This window comes from Tamandua tetradactyla, chromosome 18, assembly GCF_023851605.1.
Source record: "Tamandua tetradactyla isolate mTamTet1 chromosome 18, mTamTet1.pri, whole genome shotgun sequence".
NCBI classification, from domain to species: domain Eukaryota; kingdom Metazoa; phylum Chordata; class Mammalia; order Pilosa; family Myrmecophagidae; genus Tamandua; species Tamandua tetradactyla.
In genome coordinates, this window is record NC_135344.1 from 24,600,603 (window position 1) to 24,622,842 (window position 22,240).

At 37.8% G+C, this 22,240-nt stretch overlaps 1 protein-coding gene and 1 long non-coding RNA gene across 3 annotated transcripts in view; one reads left to right on the top strand and one right to left on the bottom strand.

Moving 5' to 3' along the window:
- ATP8B1 (ATPase phospholipid transporting 8B1) overlaps window positions 1-12,958 on the top strand; it is a 127,557-nt gene extending 114,599 nt beyond the window's left edge. The window contains exons 21-28 of the mRNA XM_077135377.1: window positions 1,402-1,534; window positions 1,969-2,257; window positions 6,211-6,434; window positions 7,554-7,637; window positions 8,411-8,656; window positions 8,967-9,105; window positions 11,008-11,138; window positions 12,333-12,958. Of these exons, the coding sequence (XP_076991492.1) occupies window positions 1,402-1,534; window positions 1,969-2,257; window positions 6,211-6,434; window positions 7,554-7,637; window positions 8,411-8,656; window positions 8,967-9,105; window positions 11,008-11,138; window positions 12,333-12,557 (1,471 nt within the window). The 3' untranslated portion in view covers window positions 12,558-12,958. The remainder of the gene's footprint in view (window positions 1-1,401; window positions 1,535-1,968; window positions 2,258-6,210; window positions 6,435-7,553; window positions 7,638-8,410; window positions 8,657-8,966; window positions 9,106-11,007; window positions 11,139-12,332) is intronic.
- The window catches only part of LOC143662031 (uncharacterized), a 29,939-nt gene that overhangs the window by 1,545 nt on the left and 6,154 nt on the right, over window positions 1-22,240 (bottom strand). The window contains exons 2-3 of one of the 2 annotated variants that reach the window (XR_013165105.1): window positions 5,500-5,622; window positions 4,279-4,506 (exon numbers count right to left, since the gene is read on the bottom strand). This is a non-coding gene — a long non-coding RNA (uncharacterized LOC143662031). Of the gene's footprint in view, window positions 1-4,278; window positions 4,507-5,499; window positions 5,623-22,240 lie in introns of those variants that run through there. The other variant, XR_013165104.1, reaches the window with a different exon arrangement.

Below are 22,240 nucleotides of genomic sequence, written 5' to 3' on the forward strand. Positions count from 1 at the left end.
TTCCTGAAGAATGGTTTGAAAAGGTAACTTTGTATTTTTTTTCCTTCTGACCTTTTAATGAATTGTCTTAGCCACTCTTTATTTTCAGTTTGAGAATGAAAATTATATAGTTAAAAAAAGGATAAATGATATTGTGTTAGTCAGGGTTCTCTAGAGAAACAGCACCAACAAGAGACATATGCAAATATGATATTTATATAGGTGTCTCACACAACCTTGGGAATGGAAGAGTCCAAAATCTGTAGGGCAGGTTGTCTGAAGTTAGCAGCTCTAATGACGGGTCCGGACGAACTTCACAGGAAAGGCTCACAGGCTGAAGAAGCAATGAGTCTCTTTTCTCCCTTAAAAGCCTTAGCTGATTGGATTATCTCAATGGTAGACACACTTTAGCTGATGGCAGACATAATCAGCCACACATACAATCAACTGACTGATGATTTAATACACCAACCTTCCAGTCTATCAACCAGCCACAAAATATCATTGTAGCAATGGTCAAGCCAGTGCTTGCCTGACCAGACAACTGGGCATAATCACTTGGCCAAGTTGACACCAGAACCTAACCATCACAGATACATGATCTAGTACAGTGGTTCTCAGTGGGAAGAAATTTTGCCTTCCAGGGAACGTTTGGCAATGTCTGGAGACATTTTTGATTGTCACAGTGGAGGAGGGAAGTTCTGCTGGCACTGAGCAGGTAGAGTCCAGGGGTGTTGCTAAGCATCCTATAACACATGGGACAGCCCCTCACAACAAAGAATTAACTGGTCTAAAATGTCAGTAGTGCCCAGGTTGAGACTCCTACTCCTGAAGATAAAAATAATGGCTCTTGAGTGATGTTAAGCCCTGAAGGGAAGCCCTGGGCCAGGAGTTAGGAGACCTGAGTCCTCAATCCAGTTTTCCCATCATCTTGCTGCAGCCAAGTCACATCCCCTCTTTGGACTTGGTTTCTTTATTTGTACCATGAAGAGATTTGACAAGATAGTTATGGTCCTCTCCGCTCCAAAAGTTCCTCAGCTCATTTCTTTTTCACGTGGATATGTGGTCTTCTCGGTCATTTGTTGATATAAAGCACTGAGAATTTCCCAAGAATAGAAAGAACTTTTTGTTTATGTCCAAATAAGCTTCTTTCTACCAAATAGTAGCCAATAAAGTAGGGTTTGTCCCCATATATTATAACTCAGATCAGGATTGCCTTTCTTCTGTTGCTTGGGATGTATTTCCAACTACATCCTTCTTTGGATGGCAAAGGCAGTGGCCCCTGATGGAATTGCCAGGAGCAGGGTGCTTGCTTGGTAGAGGAATCAAGACTTTGTAAGAGCATTTGTCAAAATTATCTCTTAGACAAGAGCCTCTTTATGTGCAAACACTAAACACTTTTTAAAATTTATTTGCCCCCAGTTCTCTCCTTCAAACAAGGATGGAAAACCAGAGGAATAGAGGAGGAGTCTATGCAAAATTTGCACCCCCAGTGTATGAACCTTTCTTCCCACCTGGTGGAAACCGTGCTTTAATAATCACTGGTTCTTGGTTGGTACGTATCTTTTGCATATCTGCACCATTGAATCAAACTAAAACTATTTATTATAGACCAGTTTTAGATGCTTTCACATATTAACTGCCAACTTAAAAATCTCTTAGCCTATAATGAAAGTGCAATTTCCCAAGTTTAAAACTTAATATTGTGTACACATAAGAGGAATTATACCAAACTGGTAACACTGGTTACCCTTGGTTTATCAATTAATGGATAATTTTAATTTTCTTCTTTGTGCATTTTGTGCATTCTAAATTTTTATAGTAAACATGTTTTATATTTAGGACAAACTAAGTAGTGAAATAGCCCAAGAATTACCCTTCTCATAATTAAAAGTTTCATAATAAATTATATACATGCAAGCTTTGAGAATGGTCCTCTTGGTATAAAAACTCAAATGACTGTCACCCTTTCCCTCTCCAATTTCACAGAATGAAATCCTTCTAGAGAAGAAGACCAAGAGAAGTAAGATTCTGAAACTGAAGTTCCCAAGGACAGAAGAGGAAAGACGAATGCGGACCCAAAGTAAAAGGAGGCTTGATGCTAAAAAGGAGCAGCAGCAGAAGAACTTTGTTGACCTGGCTTGTGAGTGCAGCGCAGTCATCTGCTGCCGCGTCACACCCAAGCAGAAGGCCATGGTGGTAGACCTGGTGAAGAGGTACAAGAAAGCCATCACGTTGGCCATCGGAGACGGGGCCAATGACGTAAATATGATCAAAAGTGAGTCTCACCCAGATGGTCAGCGAGGCCAAACTCGCTAAAGCAAAGAAATAAGGGCACACAATATCTGGGTAGTTTTTCCAGATTTCATTGCTTAGGTTTCACATAGCAAACATTTAATAAGAGGCATTTAACCTTGATGACTAAGCTCATGGCACTGTCCTTGGAAAGCAGCCGCACTCATAGAATATCAACTAGAAGACCTTATGTGTGGGAAAATGATTCTTGGAAAGAAATATGGCTACATTTTACATCTCTGAGTTTTTCCCTCCTTGTTCCATATTTCCTTAGGGCTTATTAAACACCCTGATATTTAATACATTTTGCCAAAAATTCTGCTGAGCTCAGCATACATCACTGAACTACCTGGGTATTTGTTTTTAGACTACTCTTCTCCCTCCCCTAAGCAGCTCTGCCTGGAGCTTTCTTCTTGCCTCTGATAAATCTATTGGAATTTCACCATTCCAATAGTGTGAGTTGGGTGAGCTGGTATGAGTTCACAGTAACTCATCTGATGTTGATGCAAAGCCCTGCCATGATCTCACCATTCCCTAACCTCTCTGCAAGACAGCCAAGGAACATTTTGCTGGTCAGAAGACCTGATGTACCCACAGATTAAAAGATTGAGTCTGATTGTGCCAAAATACACTTGTGCTGCTATTAAATTATGCTGAACCATGCCTGTGGCTTGTCTACATGCCTGGGTCCAGGTCTTTCTCTCCCCTAAATTATCTAAAGGGTGTATCTTGAATTGAAAATGCCTAAACTTATCCTCTGACGCCTCAGCGCCCCATCTGAAAATAGGAAAATTATCTCTGATGTCACCTTTAGCTCTGTGATATTATTAAGAGGAAATACTGCTTAAATGTACATATATATATATGTATGCCCTTTTGTGCTTGCCAGCTTAAATGCATTATGTATTACTATACTTTTAATTCAGTCTACTTTATGACTCATTCTCTATCTCTTTCTTTTCTTACAGTCTCCCCCTCCTCCTCTTCTTGATATATACTAAGAATATTCCAACTTTATCTTCCTCAGCAGGAGTAAGCTACTTAATGTATGTGTTCTTACTTTTTCATCAGTGCATGTGTCTGTCTCCACTTTCATTTACATTCCTCTTCATTGTTTTTTGTACCTGTTTGTCCTGCCATACGAATGACATTTGTTCCCCTGAGTTAGATCCATGTATTTCCTCTGTAGCCAGCTACAGTTTATTTTCCATTATGTATCATTAACATAGCTAGCTGTGCCAACAGGACAAGTAACTCAAATATTATTTTTGTTCATCTATACATAATATTATTTTGTGTGCTTCTATATGTTGGGGGAGGTTTGCAGATTTATCACCTGATTATTTGACTTAGAGGTTTTTTCCCTCTGAGTTCACCAACTGATAGTGATAGGGATCAAAAAAAGTCAACACAGCTAACTGTTTAGAAACTTGTTTTAAGTTATTTAAAATTTTGTATTAAGCTCTGTTGTATGCCAGGTGCTTTTACATATAATTTATGGCGCATCCATTTTTGGATGAAAATGAAGAAAATTCTGAGGTCTCTTTGGAAGTTAGTAGCTTTATCTAAGTACTGTTAGCGCCTTTTTATACTTTATAACAACTATATTCTCTTTCAACTGCATCCAGAGCAATATACAGAAATACACTTGTTTATAAGTAAGTAAAGTGAAATTTAGTTGTCACAAACAGCATGACCATTTGCTAATAGGCTCCATGCTTGGAAGTATAGTTGCACCTGTTTCCATAACGTTGTTTAAAAGTGGAAGGAATTGCAGCCTCTCACACAGTTGCCCCTAGCAAAGATCCAAGGAATCTCATGAGCTGCCTTCTCCTTCTCATGTCTAAGGAGGTCTCTGGGCTGGGTGGATAGACAGGTGTCTCTTCTTTGCCTGAGACTTCAGCATGTACATGCAGCAAGGGAGAAAGGAACTTGAGGAAATAATCAGTTTGTTACACAATGATGAAGTGTCTAGCAGTGAGGCATTAAAATCACATTTGGAACTTCAAAAAAAACTAGGTGCCTATATTTAGATTTTAAAAGAAACAGAGTAGCCTTAAAGCACATCTGTTCAATTGCCTTTAATAACCCAGTGAACTGCAACAGTGTTCATTGAACATATCCTCCTGGGTCTGCTCAATGGGAAGGTTGGACGGTGCCAGTTCCGATGGCAGGGGTTCCTCTCTTTCAGCCCTGACAGCCAAGACAGAATCTCAACATTTCCCTCTGTTGCTTGTTCAGAAAAACAGAAGGCCACAGTTCAGTAGAGAAGAGCAGTTCGGCAACCACAAATGGTCATAACAGCTATTTGTATGTTTTTAAAAAGTTCATAAATATTGAATGAGATATAATTCATTCTATTTTTTAGACCTATAGAGTATTTTCTGAAAACAATTAGATTTAGATAAGTCACTACAGTTATGTTTTGAATTGGTCAGACCTTACATTCTGCAGCTGGGAAAGGATTTCAAAGCTTCTTTTAGTTGGTAACTCTGCTGAATTGGTGATCACTTCTCAGAGTCTGGGAAGTTTTGCTTTTGAAGATATTTTTTCTAATTCATCTTAATACGTCTTCAACTCCATGCTTTGAAGATGTACATGAAGTTTATAATTTACTAATTTGAAAATATTATTTAATGATATTGGAAGAATGAATAAATTTGTGACTTTCACTTTTAAACACTCTGGAAACCTTTCCAACCTCAAATTGTGCATCTGAAGGTCATGGTGCCCAGGGGTAAGCTCTTGAAAGTTGAAGAGTGTCTTACTTAAAACTCTGGTGAGCACAGTACCAGAGAACAAATAATGCTAGTTGAAGAGAAAAAAGAATTTATAAAAAAAGACTCAAAGATGTCTCATTGTACCTAAGATACCACCAGGAAGCTACACCAGGAACCTGTTGTCTGTTTGGCTGTCTTTTCTCTTTCTCTCTTTCCATACTACTTTATTTCTCTACCCCTCAGGACCCCTCAAAAAGAAAGGTATCTATCTCACACCTCAAGAACTTACTTAAGATAGACATACACACACACACACACATTGACTTACTGCTTGAATTCCAAAATGTTAAGAGAAAGACTGATTAGTTTTCCTGTCAGTTGTGGTTTAGTACAGGAAAGAGACCACTCTAGGCATTTAATAAGGGAGTGATTTAATACAGGGAATTTGGTACTTGTAAAAGCTCTAGATGGACTGGAGAAACAGGTTTTAGGCTGAGCCTCTTACCTCTGGGTCACCAACCAAAGGAACTCTTCTCCCTTTGAGAGTGTTCAGAAGAGCCCTTCAGTTGAGAAGCCTTTGCAGTTGCCCATGGACATCCAGGAAGGTGGAGAATGGATATAAAGTCTGCTGCAGGAACCACAAAAAAGGGATTCACTTTCACTTCCAAATCACTTGCAAGTATTTATAATTAGTGGAAACTAATGCAAGAAGAGCACCTAACTGCAAGGGAGTCTGGGGGAAATGTAGGGTTTTTATTTGGTTTCCATTTTTTCTGATTAGAACAGTATGGAATGATGGTCAGGAGAGTCAGTTCGTAGTATCTACCACAGAAGATATCTGCCGTGGCTGACTTAGCTGTGGCCAGGGAGGCAGAGTCACATGGGGTAAACATGGGCCCCTGGGGCTCACCGTGTGGATTGGAGGGAAGATGTATGGGCTTTGCAGAAAACCCAAATGGAATTCACCACCCACATGAAATCCTTTTGCAAATATTGATGGAGTCCCTACCATGCGCCCTGTTTAGCAACTTGTACCTCTGACTTTGAATAGAATTCAGAGGCCTGGGGTGGTGGGTAGTGAGCAAGGGCATTTCTTTTTATTGATCCATGAATATCTTTGTTTTCAATTTGCTATTGAAACATTTTTTTTATCCTTTCAATGTTTTACCTTAAAATAGGCTTGTGGTTCATATTACTTTCTCTCTCTGCCCAATAGCTGCCCACATTGGTGTTGGAATAAGTGGACAAGAAGGCATGCAAGCCGTCATGTCAAGTGATTATTCCTTCGCTCAATTCAGATACCTGCAGAGACTGTTGCTGGTGCATGGGCGGTGGTCTTACATAAGGATGTGCAAATTTCTGCGATACTTCTTTTATAAAAACTTTGCATTTACTTTGGTTCATTTCTGGTACTCCTTCTTCAATGGGTACTCTGCACAGGTAATGTAACTTATTATTCCTAATGAGAAGAGCTCTTTTCTTAAATGAATAAAAACTCTACTTCTTAAAGAACATATTTGTTTCTTCCCCTTCATATTTGCAGTCTTGATACCATCTCCCTATAGTTGGGGCATAGATTAATTAAGATTGTGGATTACTTTTCTGAATGTTTCCAGTGCCTTAAAAACATTTTATCTTACCTTTTAAAAAAGGAAAATTGTCATGGTCTATTGGCTTTTAGTTATATGTCTTTGTCCTCACCTTAGATTTTTTTTCTAAGTTAAACTGACATTAAGAATAGTGATAAAAAATTGTTCAAATTTGAAATTATGGAAATTGTATTTGACCAAGGCTAATGGGTTTTATAGATTTTGGAGGATCATAGATCTCTTATCACATCTCTCTAGCTTTTTTCGTTTTGTTTTGGGGGTCTTTTCTGAAATAGGAGTGAAGAACAAATCTAATGTGTTAAATGGTGATATAACAGAAACATATCTTTAATTAAAAATGAACCTAAGTCAGTGCTTTTGATTGCCCAAACTTCTCTGGTGCCATGCCATCGACCAATGATGTCAGGAGCATCAGAAACTGACTGCCAGAAGAGACCTCTTGCAGGGTCAAGGACGTAACTGCTCCTGAGCAGGCCCATGGCCTCGTATTCCACCCCAGGAAATATGTCTTGTGTATTCAGTCAAATTCTGCTTTACAAAATGCCTTAAAGGCAATGCCAGGCTTCCAAAATAAAAGGAAAGAAAAATTTAGTGGTACTTCAAGGGATTTTTACCCCCTTTTTAAATTTTATGTATTCTAATTCATTATTAAAGAAATAAAAGGAGGTGGATACTGAATCATTTTCCAGCACTATTCAAATAGAATAGCCCTTTTACCCACACCTTTTGGAGTATGTTCTTGACTTATTTGGGGGGAGAAATTTGTTTTTGTGGCCTGGTCTTTGATTCTACCCATTCCATAAAAACGGACTCATCTTTACTCCAGCAGGAGACGTCCCTACTCAGGCTGGGGATGTCCCTGGATCCACCCTCCTCTTGGAGATAGCAAATGAACATAACTATCAGCTTTCCTTATAAGTGACATAGAGACTGTGTCATCTCCTCACAGACGGCGTACGAGGACTGGTTCATCACCCTGTACAACGTGCTCTACTCCAGCCTGCCCGTCCTCCTCATGGGACTGCTGGACCAGGTAGGAGCCTCTCCCCAGAGTCTCGCTTATGGCCACATGGCTGACTGTTAAGAAGGTAGAAGTGAATATTTCCATGCACTCCTTTGGTTTCTGCTTCTTACTGTGTATCTCCCATTATAATTCCGTTGCCAAACAAGAAGGATAGCAGCTGTGCTTTTGTTTTATAGTGAGAAAAGAGGGTTTCTTGTGACAGGGTTGAATTCATTGACAGAAGGATTTACCATCCTTCCTTATGACATCACACACCTGGCAGCATGGCATGTCTCTACAAGCACTTAACTCACTTTTAAAATAAATCATCCACTACTTTCCAAAACATTTGTTTAATTCCCAAATTAGTCTACATTTTGTCTAATAGCAACTCTTAGAGAAAGTGCTTTAATGAGTAAAAAGAATAATTACAAGGAACTCATCAGCTGGTTTGTGAGAATGTTTGCCAGAAGACTCTGAATCAGTATCTTCTCTCAGGAGGTAAAAAGAGCCCTTCTACACTTTATGTGATCTGATTAATTTGTTCTTTTCCCATCAAGAGCAAAGTAGTAAACTTCCACCTGGACCCTCTCTGAATTAAATATCAAGTACTTGTAAAGTTATGAGATTGATCTCTGCACATAAAAAAAAAAGCTATTGCTTTTTTCTCATCTTGTGCAGTTGTTGTTTTCCTAAAATTTAACAGCAAGTCGAAGCTATTTGGGAAATAAAGGTGAAAATATATATCTGAGTTCTTTGATCCTGATGGATGCTATGCAAGTCTAACTTTGTTTTCCCTTAAGGATGTGAGCGACAAACTGAGCCTCCGATTCCCTGGATTATATGTTGTGGGACAGAGAGACTTACTGTTTAACTACAAGAGGTTCTTCGTCAGCTTGCTGCACGGCGTCTTAACATCGATGATTCTCTTCTTTGTGCCTTTCGGAGCTTACCTGCAAACCATGGGCCAGGACGGTGAGGCACCTTCCGACTACCAGTCTTTCGCTGTCACCATCGCCTCTGCTCTCATAATCACAGTCAATTTCCAGGTACGTGGCTCTAGGCAACTGTATTGATGATCTGTTCGTGCCTCTATTTCTAAACATAGACTTCGTGCACTCTTCCCTGCTCCATTCTCCTTCCTGTAGAGCCTCTCACACTTTACAAAGACAATGGCTGTTTTCATCCCTGTGCCGAGCCCATTGCCTTTTTCTTACCTGATCCAACGATAGTTTCTGAGTTTTCTGTATTCAAGCCAAATCATACCTAATTTGCTGAATTCTGTTTTCAGAATTCTAAATCCTTCATTTCTTGCTAACTCCTCAAAATGAGTGCTCTTTTTCTCTGGTTTCCCAACAGATTGGCTTGGATACTTCTTATTGGACATTTGTGAATGCTTTTTCAATTTTTGGAAGCATTGCACTTTATTTTGGCATCATGTTTGACTTTCATAGCGCTGGAATACATGTTCTCTTTCCGTCTGCATTTCAATTTACAGGTTGGTATTTTCTGAATTCCAAAAATGTACAGGAAAATATCATTGGTTTAGATTATGACATAACTTCTGAGTAAATAAAAGTACCAAAAGCATAAATTATTGCTAGTGAAACTTAATGTTCTGATTGGAAATTGAGTGGTGGTGGTGGGTTAGAAAGATAATAATGTGGTAGAAGGAAAGTAAATTCAAATAACTTTAAGATATCATTGTACATCTGTTAAATTAGACAAAAAAGTTCCTGCCCCCCCTCGTAAAATCTAATATTGGGAAATTAAGTACTTGTGTATTGCTGGTAGCGCTATAACATAGTTAAATCTTTCCAAGACACAATCTGGAAATATATAATGAACTATATAAAGCTTTTCATACATTTTGACCCATTTATCCACTTGGGGAAAATACACTAAGAAAAAACACACTGGGCGGGGCACGGTGGCTCAGCAGGCAAGAATGCTCGCCTACCATGCCAGAGGACCTGGGTTCGATTCCTGGTGCCTGCCCATGTAAAAAAAAAAAAGAAAAAAAAAACACCAAATTTTTGAAGCGTAATTTGTGCAATGATTTTACCACCACAATATTTATAACTGTAAAAAGAAAAAAAAATAAGAGTAAATAACCTAAGAATATTAAATTAGCTAATCAAACTATGAAATACCAATATGATGGAATTCTAGAACTCGAAAGTGGACTACATCATTGGAAATAGGTATGCGAAATACTAAGTGAACTCTCAGAGAACAAAATAGTTATGTGACCAATGATCACAGCAGTGTAAAATATTTAACAAATGCCAGAATGAATTTGAACTGATATAAATATTTTGAATTAATGTGCTTCTTATTTTTGGATAGAGTAGCTTGGATTCAATATGAAAAACTCCCCATAAACTAGTTTCCTCATAAAAGATTAGTTTATTTAATGACCTGATGTTGGAATATAAAAGAAAGTTGCCATGGTAACCCTTTCCTTTTAAGGATAGAGCTAATATTTTTATGATTGTCATTTCTTTACTGACTCTGTGTTTTCAAATTTAGTACCCAGGTATTTAGAATATTCTCATATGCAGGCTTTTAAAACTTGCACATTTAAAAAAATTAAAAAATAAATAAATAAAACTCCCACATTTAACTATATGAGCCACTTTTAAAAATAAAGGCTATTATTTCAATAAACTTACAGTTTAAGTACAGAAAACAATGTGATAAATCTGCTGTAGAACATGTTGATTATAGTTTTAAAATTGTATACTTATCTGTTAATCTAATTGTATAGTAGAATTGCATTGTTACTTCCTCTGACATAAAAAAAAAAAAACAACCAAGAAGCCAAATTGCAGTGGAAAAAGCAGCTCTTGTCAGACAGACATGAGTTTTGGTTCAAGGGTTGCCATGATTGGCTCTGCTATCGTGGGCAAAATTTCTTAAGTTCTCTAAAACTAAATTTCCTTATGTGGCAAAAAGGATAACTCCCACCTGTCAGAGTTGATTAAATGGCATGATCTGAATAAAACACTTAGTATAAGGCCTATTATTGCACAAATGGTGGTATGATGTGTTACAAACATTTGAAGTATCAGAGCAAAACTATAAATTGGATAGTGCTTTTTTTAATTCTTGAGAAAAAAAAAAACAGGAGTATAGAGTTGCTTAACTTTGCATTTGTAATCAATGTAATATTAACAAACTCAGTTTCTTTTTCGGTCTTGTATCAAGGAATTTACCTTCCTAATTGTACTTAGCCTGATTTTAAAATGTTCGTTCCTGGAGTAGGGATGGGATGTCTTAGGAAGGCCAGTCTGGTTTTCAAATGTTACCGTAGGTAAATCCACTTATGGGTTATAGAACATTAACTCTGCCTCAGGACAAATGGGCCTCTGTTGGTCATTCTCCGTGTTCTTTGCAGGCACAGCTTCAAATGCTCTGAGACAGCCCTATCTCTGGTTGACCATCATTTTAACTGTGGCAGTGTGCTTATTGCCGGTCGTCGCCATACGTTTCTTGTCAATGACCATTTGGCCATCAGAAAGTGATAAGGTACATAAAATATAGTCCTCCCCTAACTCTGAGTGTCTTACAGGGAAGTCAAAGCATTTCCCAAAGGGAGCCTTCCTGCAGACTTCTAAGTTCATGGGAAGTTTGGTATGAGTGTGTTCTGTTTTTGTTGTTGTTGTTGTTTTTAAATCCCTACTTCTCTTTCTTTAACTCCATCTTGCAAACTAATCTTTTGGGATTGGGATTTTTATTTGCTTTTTATTGTGGAAATTATCAAACATAAATAAAAAGAAAGAATGGAATAACAAACACATATCTGTTCCCTCAATTTAACAATTAAGATATTAATATTTTGCCATGCATAGGTTGGCTTTTTTTTTTTTTTAATTTAAAGATAATTGTCACCTCCTATAACAGGATCCTTTCAGCTACATGTAAAAAGCCAGGACTTAAACTGGCACAACAATAAGGACAGCTGTCATTTCAATTTTCATAATAACTAGCAGGCTTCAGCTTGGTTGACTGAGCAACTTAATGTCCAGAAAACAAAGGATTCTGGTTCTTTCCATCACTCCTTCTGCCATTTTCTCATTAGCTTTATCTTACACTGGAAGCAAGATGATTAATTGTAGGCATCACATAACCGACTTGACAATAACGGGGCAGATAAGAGACTGAGGATTCTGTGGCTTTCCTCAGGAGCTGCGAACTTCTTCAGGGAATGTTCCCGAGCACACTTCCTCAGGGCTCATTCCCACGCTGCTGAGCCTAGTCAGTCCCCCTACATGCTGTGTGCAGGAATACCTGAATAGGAACAGTCTGCGGCAGAAAGGAGAGAGTAGGTGCTAGGCAGGCAGCCTTCCCATCCTCTCCCTTCCAGGGACCAGACTGGGCAGTGGCAACAAGGAAGAGAGCCCCAGAGTTCTCTCTCTTAAACCTTGCCCTAGTCTGCTTTGTGAACTGGAAAGAGCACTAGCTTAGAAAGAGTGGGACTTCTGGCTTGTCATTTCCTAGCTCCGTGACCTGGGAAAAGTTACTCTGCCTCTCTGTCTCTTCGTTTCCTCATCTACCAAGTGAGGATGGGGTGGAGGCCTGCAGAGGAGACAGGCGAGGGGAGAGCAGGACCCGGAGCTCCGCCAGACCTGGTTGCGCTCCCCGCCTTTGGGCAGACCTCCCCGGTGTCCTGGGCTTTTCTTCTCATTTGATCAGCCCCTTCCCGTCTTACCCCTTTCCCAGATTCAGAAGCATCGCAAGCGGCTGAAGGCCGAGGAGCAGTGGAAGCGCCGGCAGCGCGTGTTCCGCCGCGGCGCGTCGTCCCGCCGCTCGGCCTACGCGTTCTCGCACCAGCGCGGCTACGCGGACCTCATCTCCTCCGGGCGCAGCATCCGCAAAAAGCGCGCCCCCCTGGATGCCATCATAGCCGACGGGACTGCAGAGTACCGGCGGACTCCAGCCAGCTGATGGGCTTGCCCAGCGGGACCTTTCGTGAAACCGTCACACCAAGGAAATGTGTGTATTTTTTTATGAAAGACTCAGGATTTTTAAAAAATTGAATATATTGCAAGGATACCGAAGACATTAACCTTTATGACAAACTGCTTGGGCTGGACTATTACGCAGTAGCAAGGCCAATACCTTTTCAGAAGTCCTGTTATTCAACCATGTTCATTATGACTCAAAGGGAATATTTTAACCTAGTCTCAGTCCTGGATTACAGAATCAGAAAAGTCTGATTTTTCAATTCAAGTGGTATTACACTATAAAATTATAATTACATTTTCCATCTATGATCTTCAGTATGAATTTCTCAAAGGTTCCTTTTTTTATGCTACCTTTATTAAAGTTTTTATTTATAATGGTAATGATGAAAGATTCATGAATGTTTTTCATCTGCAATCTAAGTGGTCCAATGACTTTTTCAAAGTTGGTAAAGGGCTGGGTGGTTTCATGTCCTCCTCATATTGGTTCAATAATCCAGTCAAGGGAAATTACTTCAGATTTGTTCCATGTAAGGGTGCAATCTGTTTCCATTTATAACCGGTAAAAATAGCACATTACATACTTTAACGTTTACTATTGCATATTATGTTAGCAACTTCCTGCAGTACCAAGTGATTTTATTCCCTTCTTTCCTTAAAAAAAAAAAAATTAAAATATTTAGGGGCTTTTTAAAAACAGTTTTTTAAAAACTGAGGATATCAATGATACGTTGCAGAATATTTTACAAAGCTTTCTTTTGAAAAGCAAACTTTTGTGCCTGCCTATATGTATAGTATTTGATAAGGAAACTGAAGAGAGACTTCACTCTTTTTCACTTGTTTTATGTCTTGAGAGAAGAGGCTGTTGGTAACCACTGAGTAACAGTGTATCCTTTTAAAAGTGAAGATAACTTTAGGTAATTGTGGAAACCATCCTGACCGAGGTAAAAGTTGTTTGATTTTTTTCTCCCAGAGGCTTTTCTCATTCTGTATCTCTCACATACTACTTTCCATACTGTAGTGAAGATGTAGAAGTCTTTTCAGTAATTCTGTTCTTTACCTTCAGGCTGCACATGTTCACAACTATCTGTCTCTTTTGAATTCCTATGAGGAAAACATCATGTATATAGTTCATTTTCTAGGTATGATAAAGTATGGCTCTTTATTCTGTGGAAATAAATTTCTGAAAGTTTACAACTTTATCTTATAAATGTAAGAAACTGTAAGTTTCTTTTTCCTTTTTTTTTTTTTTAAGAAAATTAGCTTCTGTAATTCTGTCAGTTTCAGATTTCTATCTGTTTTTCAAATCGTGGGAAAGGCTGACAATACAAATGTGTCAAAGACTTATACTGTTGGGTGCAATATTAAGAATTTTAAAGTGCAAATTGCTGTGCATAAATTATTTCTGTATCCTGTACATCTGAAATTTAATGTATATTTTTGTTTAAAAAAATAAATGCTTTAGTAAAATCTTGGGAAAGCATAATCTTTTAAAATGTTCTTTTAAGTTTAAGTTAAGTTACTTTTTTTAGAGAGTAGGGTATATGACAGAAGAATCTAGGCCTGCACGGTTACTGAAGGAACTTAGGACTCCTGTGGTGGTGAGAAGTAAAGTTAGGGACTGGACACCAGGTGTTAGGGGAGAAATGACTGAGAGAAGGTGATCAAACTTTGGAGGCAGAGGCTATGGATTTATATTTGGGGAGAATGATTCTGCTCCAAGGAGGGTTCACTTTAGTAAACTTAGACAAAGAATGACTATTCCAAATGACCTCAATTTTTTGGAATCGGAATACAAGCAATCAGAAGGGGGTAACTGTTGAGCAAAAGTAGGGACTGGCAATTGAGCAGATAGTCCATAAGTAGTGGACAAATAGTTGGCAGAAAAATGAGCCAAGGGGAGCTAGTGAGGAAGCTGAAGGGAAGGCGGGGTAAGGAGGAAGTAGGAGACCAGAGGTTTGAGGCTGGGTGGAGGGCTCAGTCTGTAGGACAAGTAATGAGCTCCTCAATAACAACTATCTGTCTCTTTTGGATAATAACATGGTTTGTAATCATCCAAATATAAATATTGATTTTATATTTAAGGGTCTCAACCACTACTTCTTCCTTAGACATTCTTCATTTTCTTTTCAATATTTTGACAGGCTTTCTTGTTTTCATAACCCAAGAGCTCCTCGATAACAAGGGAAGCCATAACCCCACTTGGGAAATGGGATCTCACTACGGAGAAGGAGGAGGACAGAGACGGGGGACTTCCTTGTAGGGGGCATAATTAGCAGCAGGTGATGAGTCTACCCGTTGGGGCGCTACCAGGATTGGCATCACCCTGCCTGCTCTCCCACAGCTGGGGGAATGGCCTGCTTTGGGAGCAGAATTTCATGTGCACATCAGGAAGACCCTTTGGACGCGGGACAGGAGGAGGTTGGGGCAAATGATTTGCCTCTATAATAAACGTGGTATAAACAAAAGTTCTGAGAAGACTTGGGAGATAGTCCCTAAAAGAAATGGAAGGCAAATTTTTCCTCAGGATACACTACTGTATTTAAATTGAGGAATAAATGTTTTTAACCAAAGAGCACCACCTAAAGGTTCTTACTGATGGTGCCAGAAACCGTCTGCTCAGTAATGACATCTGATGGGGAGGAGATAATTCTTCAGAGACTCCAGTGTGATACCAAAATGTACCCTAATGGAATCTAAATATATTTTAACAGTTGCTGTCTTTGTGTGATGTGAGTAACGCTTAGGAAGATTACAAGACTGCTGCTAAAAGCCCTGTCGGAAATTGAGAATCTGCCGGAAAGTTATAGCTGCAATAAAACTTCTGACATATTTATGAAAACAAGAAAGCCTGTCAAAATATTGAAAAGAAAATAAGGAATGTCTAAGGAAGAAGTAGAGGTTGAGACCTTTATATATAAAACTGCAAAAATGACTTGCCTTAACTAGACATTTCTCCAAAGGAGGTGTACAGATGGCCAACAAAGACACAAAATGATGCTCAAAATGTAAGTCAAACCATAATGAGCTACTCCTTCATATCCACCAGGATGGTTATAATGAAAAATATGGAAAAGAATTGTTGGCAAAGATGTGGAGAATTTGGAACTCTTGTACATTGTCAGTGGGAATTTAAAATGGTAAAACCGCTGTGGAAAAGTTTGGCAGTGCCTCAGAAAGTTAAAATTACCATATGACTCAGCAATTCTATTCCTAGGTATATTGCCCTAAATAAGTGAAAACAGGCACTTAACAAAATATTTGTACATCATTGTTCACTGTGGCATTATTCACAATAGCCAAAAGATGGAAACAAATGCCCAGCAATGGATGAGTGGGTAAATGAAATGTAGTTTGTACCGACAATGGTATATTATTCAGCCGTAAAAAGGAATTAAGTACTGCAGCATGCTATTGTGCATGAACATTACACTTATAAACATTACACTAAATTAAAGAAGCCAGACACATCAGGTGACATATTGTATGACTCCATTTATATGAAATACCGGAAAGCAGACTAGTGGTTGCAATGAGCTGGAGGAGTGGTGAATGCAGTGTGACTGCTTAATAAGTACAGGTTTTCTTTGGAGGTGATAAAAATGTTTTGGTACTTAAGGTGGTAGTTGCCCAACATTGTGAATGTACTAAATGCCACTGAACTGCACACTTTAAAATGGTCACTTTAATGTTAGGTGAACTTCTAAAAGTATATTAGAAAAAGCAAAAATCACCCTAGCCTTCCATACCATAGTCAATTCAATAGTCTTGCTTTCTCCCCTGTAGGAATATGAAGAAGTAATAATGTTGCCTGGCTAACTCACCACCCGTGTACAACCCACTTCTTCCATGCCCACCTCTACTACAAAGGTTGGAAATCTAAAAACTTGCTTTCCCAATTTCCCTTGCAGTTAGGTGGCAATGACCTACTTACTGCCACTGAAACATAAGGAGAATCTGCTAGGAAGACTTTTCTTTCCTGATGTGTCTATCGCTGCCTCTCCCTGCATCTCACCTCACCCCACTACTTCCTATCTTAAATATGAATGTGATGCCCGGAGCTTGGGCAGCCATGTTGTGCCTGTGAGGCACAGTTGCTATGTTAAAGAGATTGGAAAATTGAAAAGAGTCTCAGTTACTGACATGGTTGAACAGCTAACTGCCTGACTACCTCCAGATTACTTCTTATATGAGAAAAATAAATCCTTATTTGTTTAAGCTATGTTAGGGTTTCTGTTATTTGTGCCCAACAAAAATTCTTAATGTTACAATGCATGATTTAACAGCAAACCCATGAAAAGAAAGAGGTTTGAAGGGGGAGGATAATTTGAATTCAGTTAGACAAAATAAATAAATTAGAGGTATGATAGTTGCAAGAAAGTACATAAATCTATGACTCTTTGAGCATGATATGATTATATTCTTGGAAAACCCAGAAGATTCAACAAAAAAAAAGATAATATGAATTCGACTCATAATATACAGATTTTTTACTATTTATATAAACTTTCACTTTTACAAACAACAACCAGTTAGATGATATAATAAGGGAAAAGTCCTATTTGCAATTGCAACAAAAATAAAGTAAAATACCTAGAAATAAACTTTACAAGTAAGGTCTATTGAACACTAGTGAATTCAAAAGAAAATCTGATCAAATGAAAGGCTTGGATAAGAAGACATAACAGGAATCAATCCTCCCTAAAATTATTAATAAATAACATGTGATCTCTGTAAAAATGCCAACAGTTTTTTTTATATATATATAAATAGGCTGATTCTAAAGATCACAGGGAAAAATTGAGTCAGAAAACTTTAAAAGCAATAAGGGGAGCCTATCTCTACCTGATATTAAACCAAAGTAATTTTAACAGAGTGGTTCTGAAGCATGGTTTTAAATCTAATTCATTACTGTGGGTATGAACGCACTGGAAGTATGACCTTTTCATGAAGTTACTTCCATTAACGTATGGCCCAGCCCAGTCAGGACAGGTCTTTTTTTTTTTTAATGCAATTTTATTGAGATATATTTACATACCATGTTATCATCCAAAGTATATAATCAATGTTTCATAGTATCATCATATAGTTGTGCATTCATCATCACAATTTTTGATCATTTTCATTACTACATAAACAATAAAAATAAGAATAAAAATAAAAGGAAAAAAGGACATCCAAAACATCCCATACCCACTATTCCCCCTATTATTTATTTTTTTATTTTTACTCATCTGTCTATACACTGGATAAAGGGAGTGTCAGTCACAAGGTTTTCACAATCACACAGTCATACCATAAAAGCTGTATAGTTATACAATCCTCTTCAAGAATCAAGGCTATTGGATTATCAGGCATTTACCCTCTACTCCAATACATCGAAAACTGAAAAGGAATATTCATATACTACATAAGAATATCCTCCAGAATGACCTCTCAATTCTGTTTGAAGTCTTTCAGCCACTAAAACTTTATTTCATTTATCTTCCTCCTTTTGGTCAAGAAGGCTTTTTCAGTCCCATGATGCCAGGGCAGGCTCATCCCCGGGAGTCATGTTCCACGTTACCAGTGAGATTTACTTCCCTGGGAGTCATGTTCCATGTAGCGGGGAAGGCAGTGAGTCCATCTGTGGAGTTAGCTTGGAGAGAGAGGCCACATCCGAGCAACAAGAGGTGAGTCTCTGGGGGTGACTCTTAGGCATAATTCTAAGTAAGCTTAGCCTCTCCTTTACAAGAATAAGTTTCATAAGGGCAAATCCCAAGTTTGAGGACTTGACCTATTAAATTGGTTGTCCACACTGCTTGTGAGAATATCAGGTCTTCCCCAGGTGGGGAAGTTTAATATTTCCACATTTTTTCTGAGTCCTTCAAGGGGACTTTGCAAATACTTTTTAACAGGATGGGTCTTAATCCTATTACTGGAGACCTTGATAAGCAGAATGAAACTCAGACAGAAAAAAAAAAAAACCACAGGAGCAAGAGGCTAAGATTCAATAGAACCAGGAGGAGAAAGGAAAGACCAGGAGACATCGCCATGTGCTTTGCCATGTGACAGAGGAGCCAAGGGCGGCTGGCAGCCAGCCTCAGAACCCTCGTCTTCTGGGAGAAAGCATTCCCTTGACGATGTCTAGATTTGGACTTTTCCCTGATCTCAAAATCATAAGCTAACAAATTCCCATAGTTTAAGCCAACCCATTTCATGGTATTTACTTGAGCAACCAAGGAAAATAAAACAATGGGCATTGCATGGAACAAAACTGAAAATCCAGAAATGGACTCAAACATCTGGAAGTTTATTATATATAATGGTGGCATCATAGATCAGCAGGGGAAAGATGGACTATTTTATAAATGATGCTGAACCAAAGGGAAACAGATTGGATACTTCACAGTGTGTTAGAATAAACTCCAAATAAATAAAAGAATTAAATGTGAGGAAAAAAAATCATAAAGGTACTAGAAAAGAAAAAAAAACCATGAGATAATTCAAACACTAAAAGCCTTGGATAAGGGAAAATATTTCTAATTAAGCCAAAAAAATCCAAAGCCTCAAAGGAATAGCTAATAAATTGAAATAAATAGATATGAAAACCTTCCTTATGGAAAAAACAGTCACATGCAATGACAAATGACAAACTGGGGAAAATATCTGTGATTCATATTAGACAAAGGGCTAATCTTCCTAATATATAAAGACTACCTTTGAACTGAGAAGGTCTGACAATACATCAGGAAAAAAAATGAGCATAAGATAGGAAAAAGAAGTAATAGGAAAAGAAATACAAATTATTCTTAAAAAGATGAAAAGATGTTTAAAGAAATACAAATCAAAATGATTTTGATAGATCATCTTCACTGATCAATTTGGCAAAAAAAAAAAAGGAAAAATTTGGTAACTCCTGTGGCTGTGGCAAACTAGACCCTGTCTATTTTTTTTTTCCCCTCTCCTTTCCTTCCTTTATTTTTGTGAGTTTACAAAACTATCATACATAGCATACAGGATTCTCATATTCCACCCCACCACTAACACTTTACACTGGTAGGGAACATTTTTTACAATCCATGCACTTTTTTGATAATTGTACTAATTTTTTTAAAGTAGTTACCTTTGTTACAGTTGATAAAAGATTATTAAAATTGTTCTTTCTATTTTCATTAGGTGTATTTTTCTCCATATACAGGCTATTATTACCATTTTGCATTAGTAGCATACATTTGTTATGAATCATGAAAGAACCTTCTTACATTTGTACTATTAACTATAGTCCATCATCTACAGTAGGGTTCCCTGTGTTGTACAGTCCTATGTTTTAGCTTTGAATTTTTATTCAAGTAATATATATAAACTGAAGTTTCCTCTTTTAACCAATTCACTTATATCTTTCAGTGCTGTTGATTACACTCGCAGCTATGTGCTACCATGACCTCTATCCACTTCCAAATTTTCCCATCAGTCTAAATAGAAATCCTGTACAAGTTGAGCATCAGTTGCTCATTCTCTAACCCCAGTCAGTTTCCTGGTGGTCTATATTCAGGATTCTAACACAATGAGTCTGCTTATTATAATTAGTTCACAACAGTGGAATCATGCAATATTTGTTCTTTTGGTCTGACTTGTTTTCCTCAACATATGGTCCCCAAGATTATCCATGTTGTCACGTGCATCAGGACTTCATTACTCTTTACAGCTGAATAATATTCTGTTGTATGCACATACCATATTTTGTTTATCCATTCATCAGTTGATGGATACTTGGGTTGCTTCCATCTTTTGGCAATTGTGGATAAAGCTGCTATGAACAAAGGTGTGCAAATACCTGTTCCTATCCTTGTTTTCAGTTCTTCTAGGTATATACCTAGGATTGCCACATCATATGGTAGTTCTTTATTTAGCTTGCTCAGGAACTGCTAAACTCTCTTCCACAGTGGCTGTACCATTTTACATCCCATTAGCAGTGAGTGAGTGTTCCTAATTCTCCAGCACTTACAGTTTTCTGTTTTTTTAAACAGTGACCATTTTAGTAGGTATGGTTTAGTAGGTATGCATTTCCCTGATGACTAATGATGTTGAACATCTTTTCATGTGCCATTTAGCCATTTGTATTTCCTTTTTGGAAAAATGTCTATTCAAGTTGTTTACCCATTTTTTTAATAGGGTTGTTTGTCTGTTTACTGTTGAGCTGTGGGACTTCTTTATATATTCTGGATTTTAAGCCCTTATCAGATATATGATTTCCAAATATTTTTTCCCATTGAATAGATTGTCTTTTTGCTTTCTTGGCAAAATCCTTTGCATGAAAGTTTTTAATTTGAGGAAGTCCCATATATCTATTATTTCTTCTGTTGCTTATGCTTTGGATGTAAAGTCTGAGTAACCATTTCTTACCACAGGATCTTGAAAATGCTTCCCTACATTTTCTTCTAAGAGTTTTATAGTCCTGGGTCTTACATTTAAGTCTTTGATTGATTTAGAGTTAATTTTTGTATAGGGTGTGAGATAGGGGTCCTCTTTTATTCTTTTACATGTGGATATCCAGTTTTCCCAGCACTATTTGTTGAAGAGATTATTCTTTCCCAGTTCTGTGGTCTTGGCAGTCTTGTCAAAAATTGGTTGGGCATAGATGAGGGGTCTATTCCTGAACTTCCAGTTCTATCCATTGGTCAATATATCTATCCTTTTATCAGTACCATACAGTTTTTACCACTGTAGCTTTGTAATATGCTTTAAAATTAGGAAGTGTGGGCCTCCAACTTTGGGTTTGTATTTTTTTTTTTCCCAAGATGTTTTTGGCTATTTGGGGCCCATTAAGCTTCCAAATAAATCTGATAATTGGCTTTTCCATTTCTGAAAACAGAATTTTGGTTGGGAGTGCATTGAATCTGTTTCTCGATTTGGGTAGAATTGATATCTTAATGATATTTAGTCTTCTGATCTGTGAACATGGAATGCCCTTCCACTTGTTTGGTCTCCTTTGATTTCTTTTATCAGTATTTTGTAGTTTTCCGTGTACAAGTCCTTTACATCCTTGGTTAGATTTATTCCTAGATATTTGATTTTTTTTGGTTCCTATTGTAAATGGAATTTTTTTCTTGATTTCCTCCTCAGATAGCTCATTACTAGTTTATAGAAACACTTCTGATTTTTGCATGTTGATCTTGTATCTTGCCACTTTGTTGAACTTGTTCATTAACTCTAGTAATTTTATTGTAGCTTTTCTGGGACTTTCTATATTTAGGATCGTGTCATCTGCAAATAGTGAAAGTTTTACTTCTTCCTTTCCAATTTAGATGCCTTTTATTTCTTTTCCTTGCCTAATTGCTCTGGTTAGAACTTCTAGCACAATTTTGAATATCAGTGGTAACAGTGGACATCCTTGTCTTGTACCAGATCTTAGAGGGAAAGCTTTCAGTCTCTCACCATGGAGTACTCTATTAGCTGTGGGTTTTCATGTATGCCCTTTACTGTGTTGAGGAAGTTTCCTTCTGTTCCTATTTTCTGAAGTATTTTTTATCAAGAAAGGATGCTGAATTTTGTCAAATGCCATTTTTGTAACCAACAAGATGTTCACATGGTCTTTCCCCTCAGTTTTGTTAATGTGGCATATTATATTAGTTGATTTTCTCATGTTGACGCATTCTTGCATACCTTGGATGAAATCCACTTGAT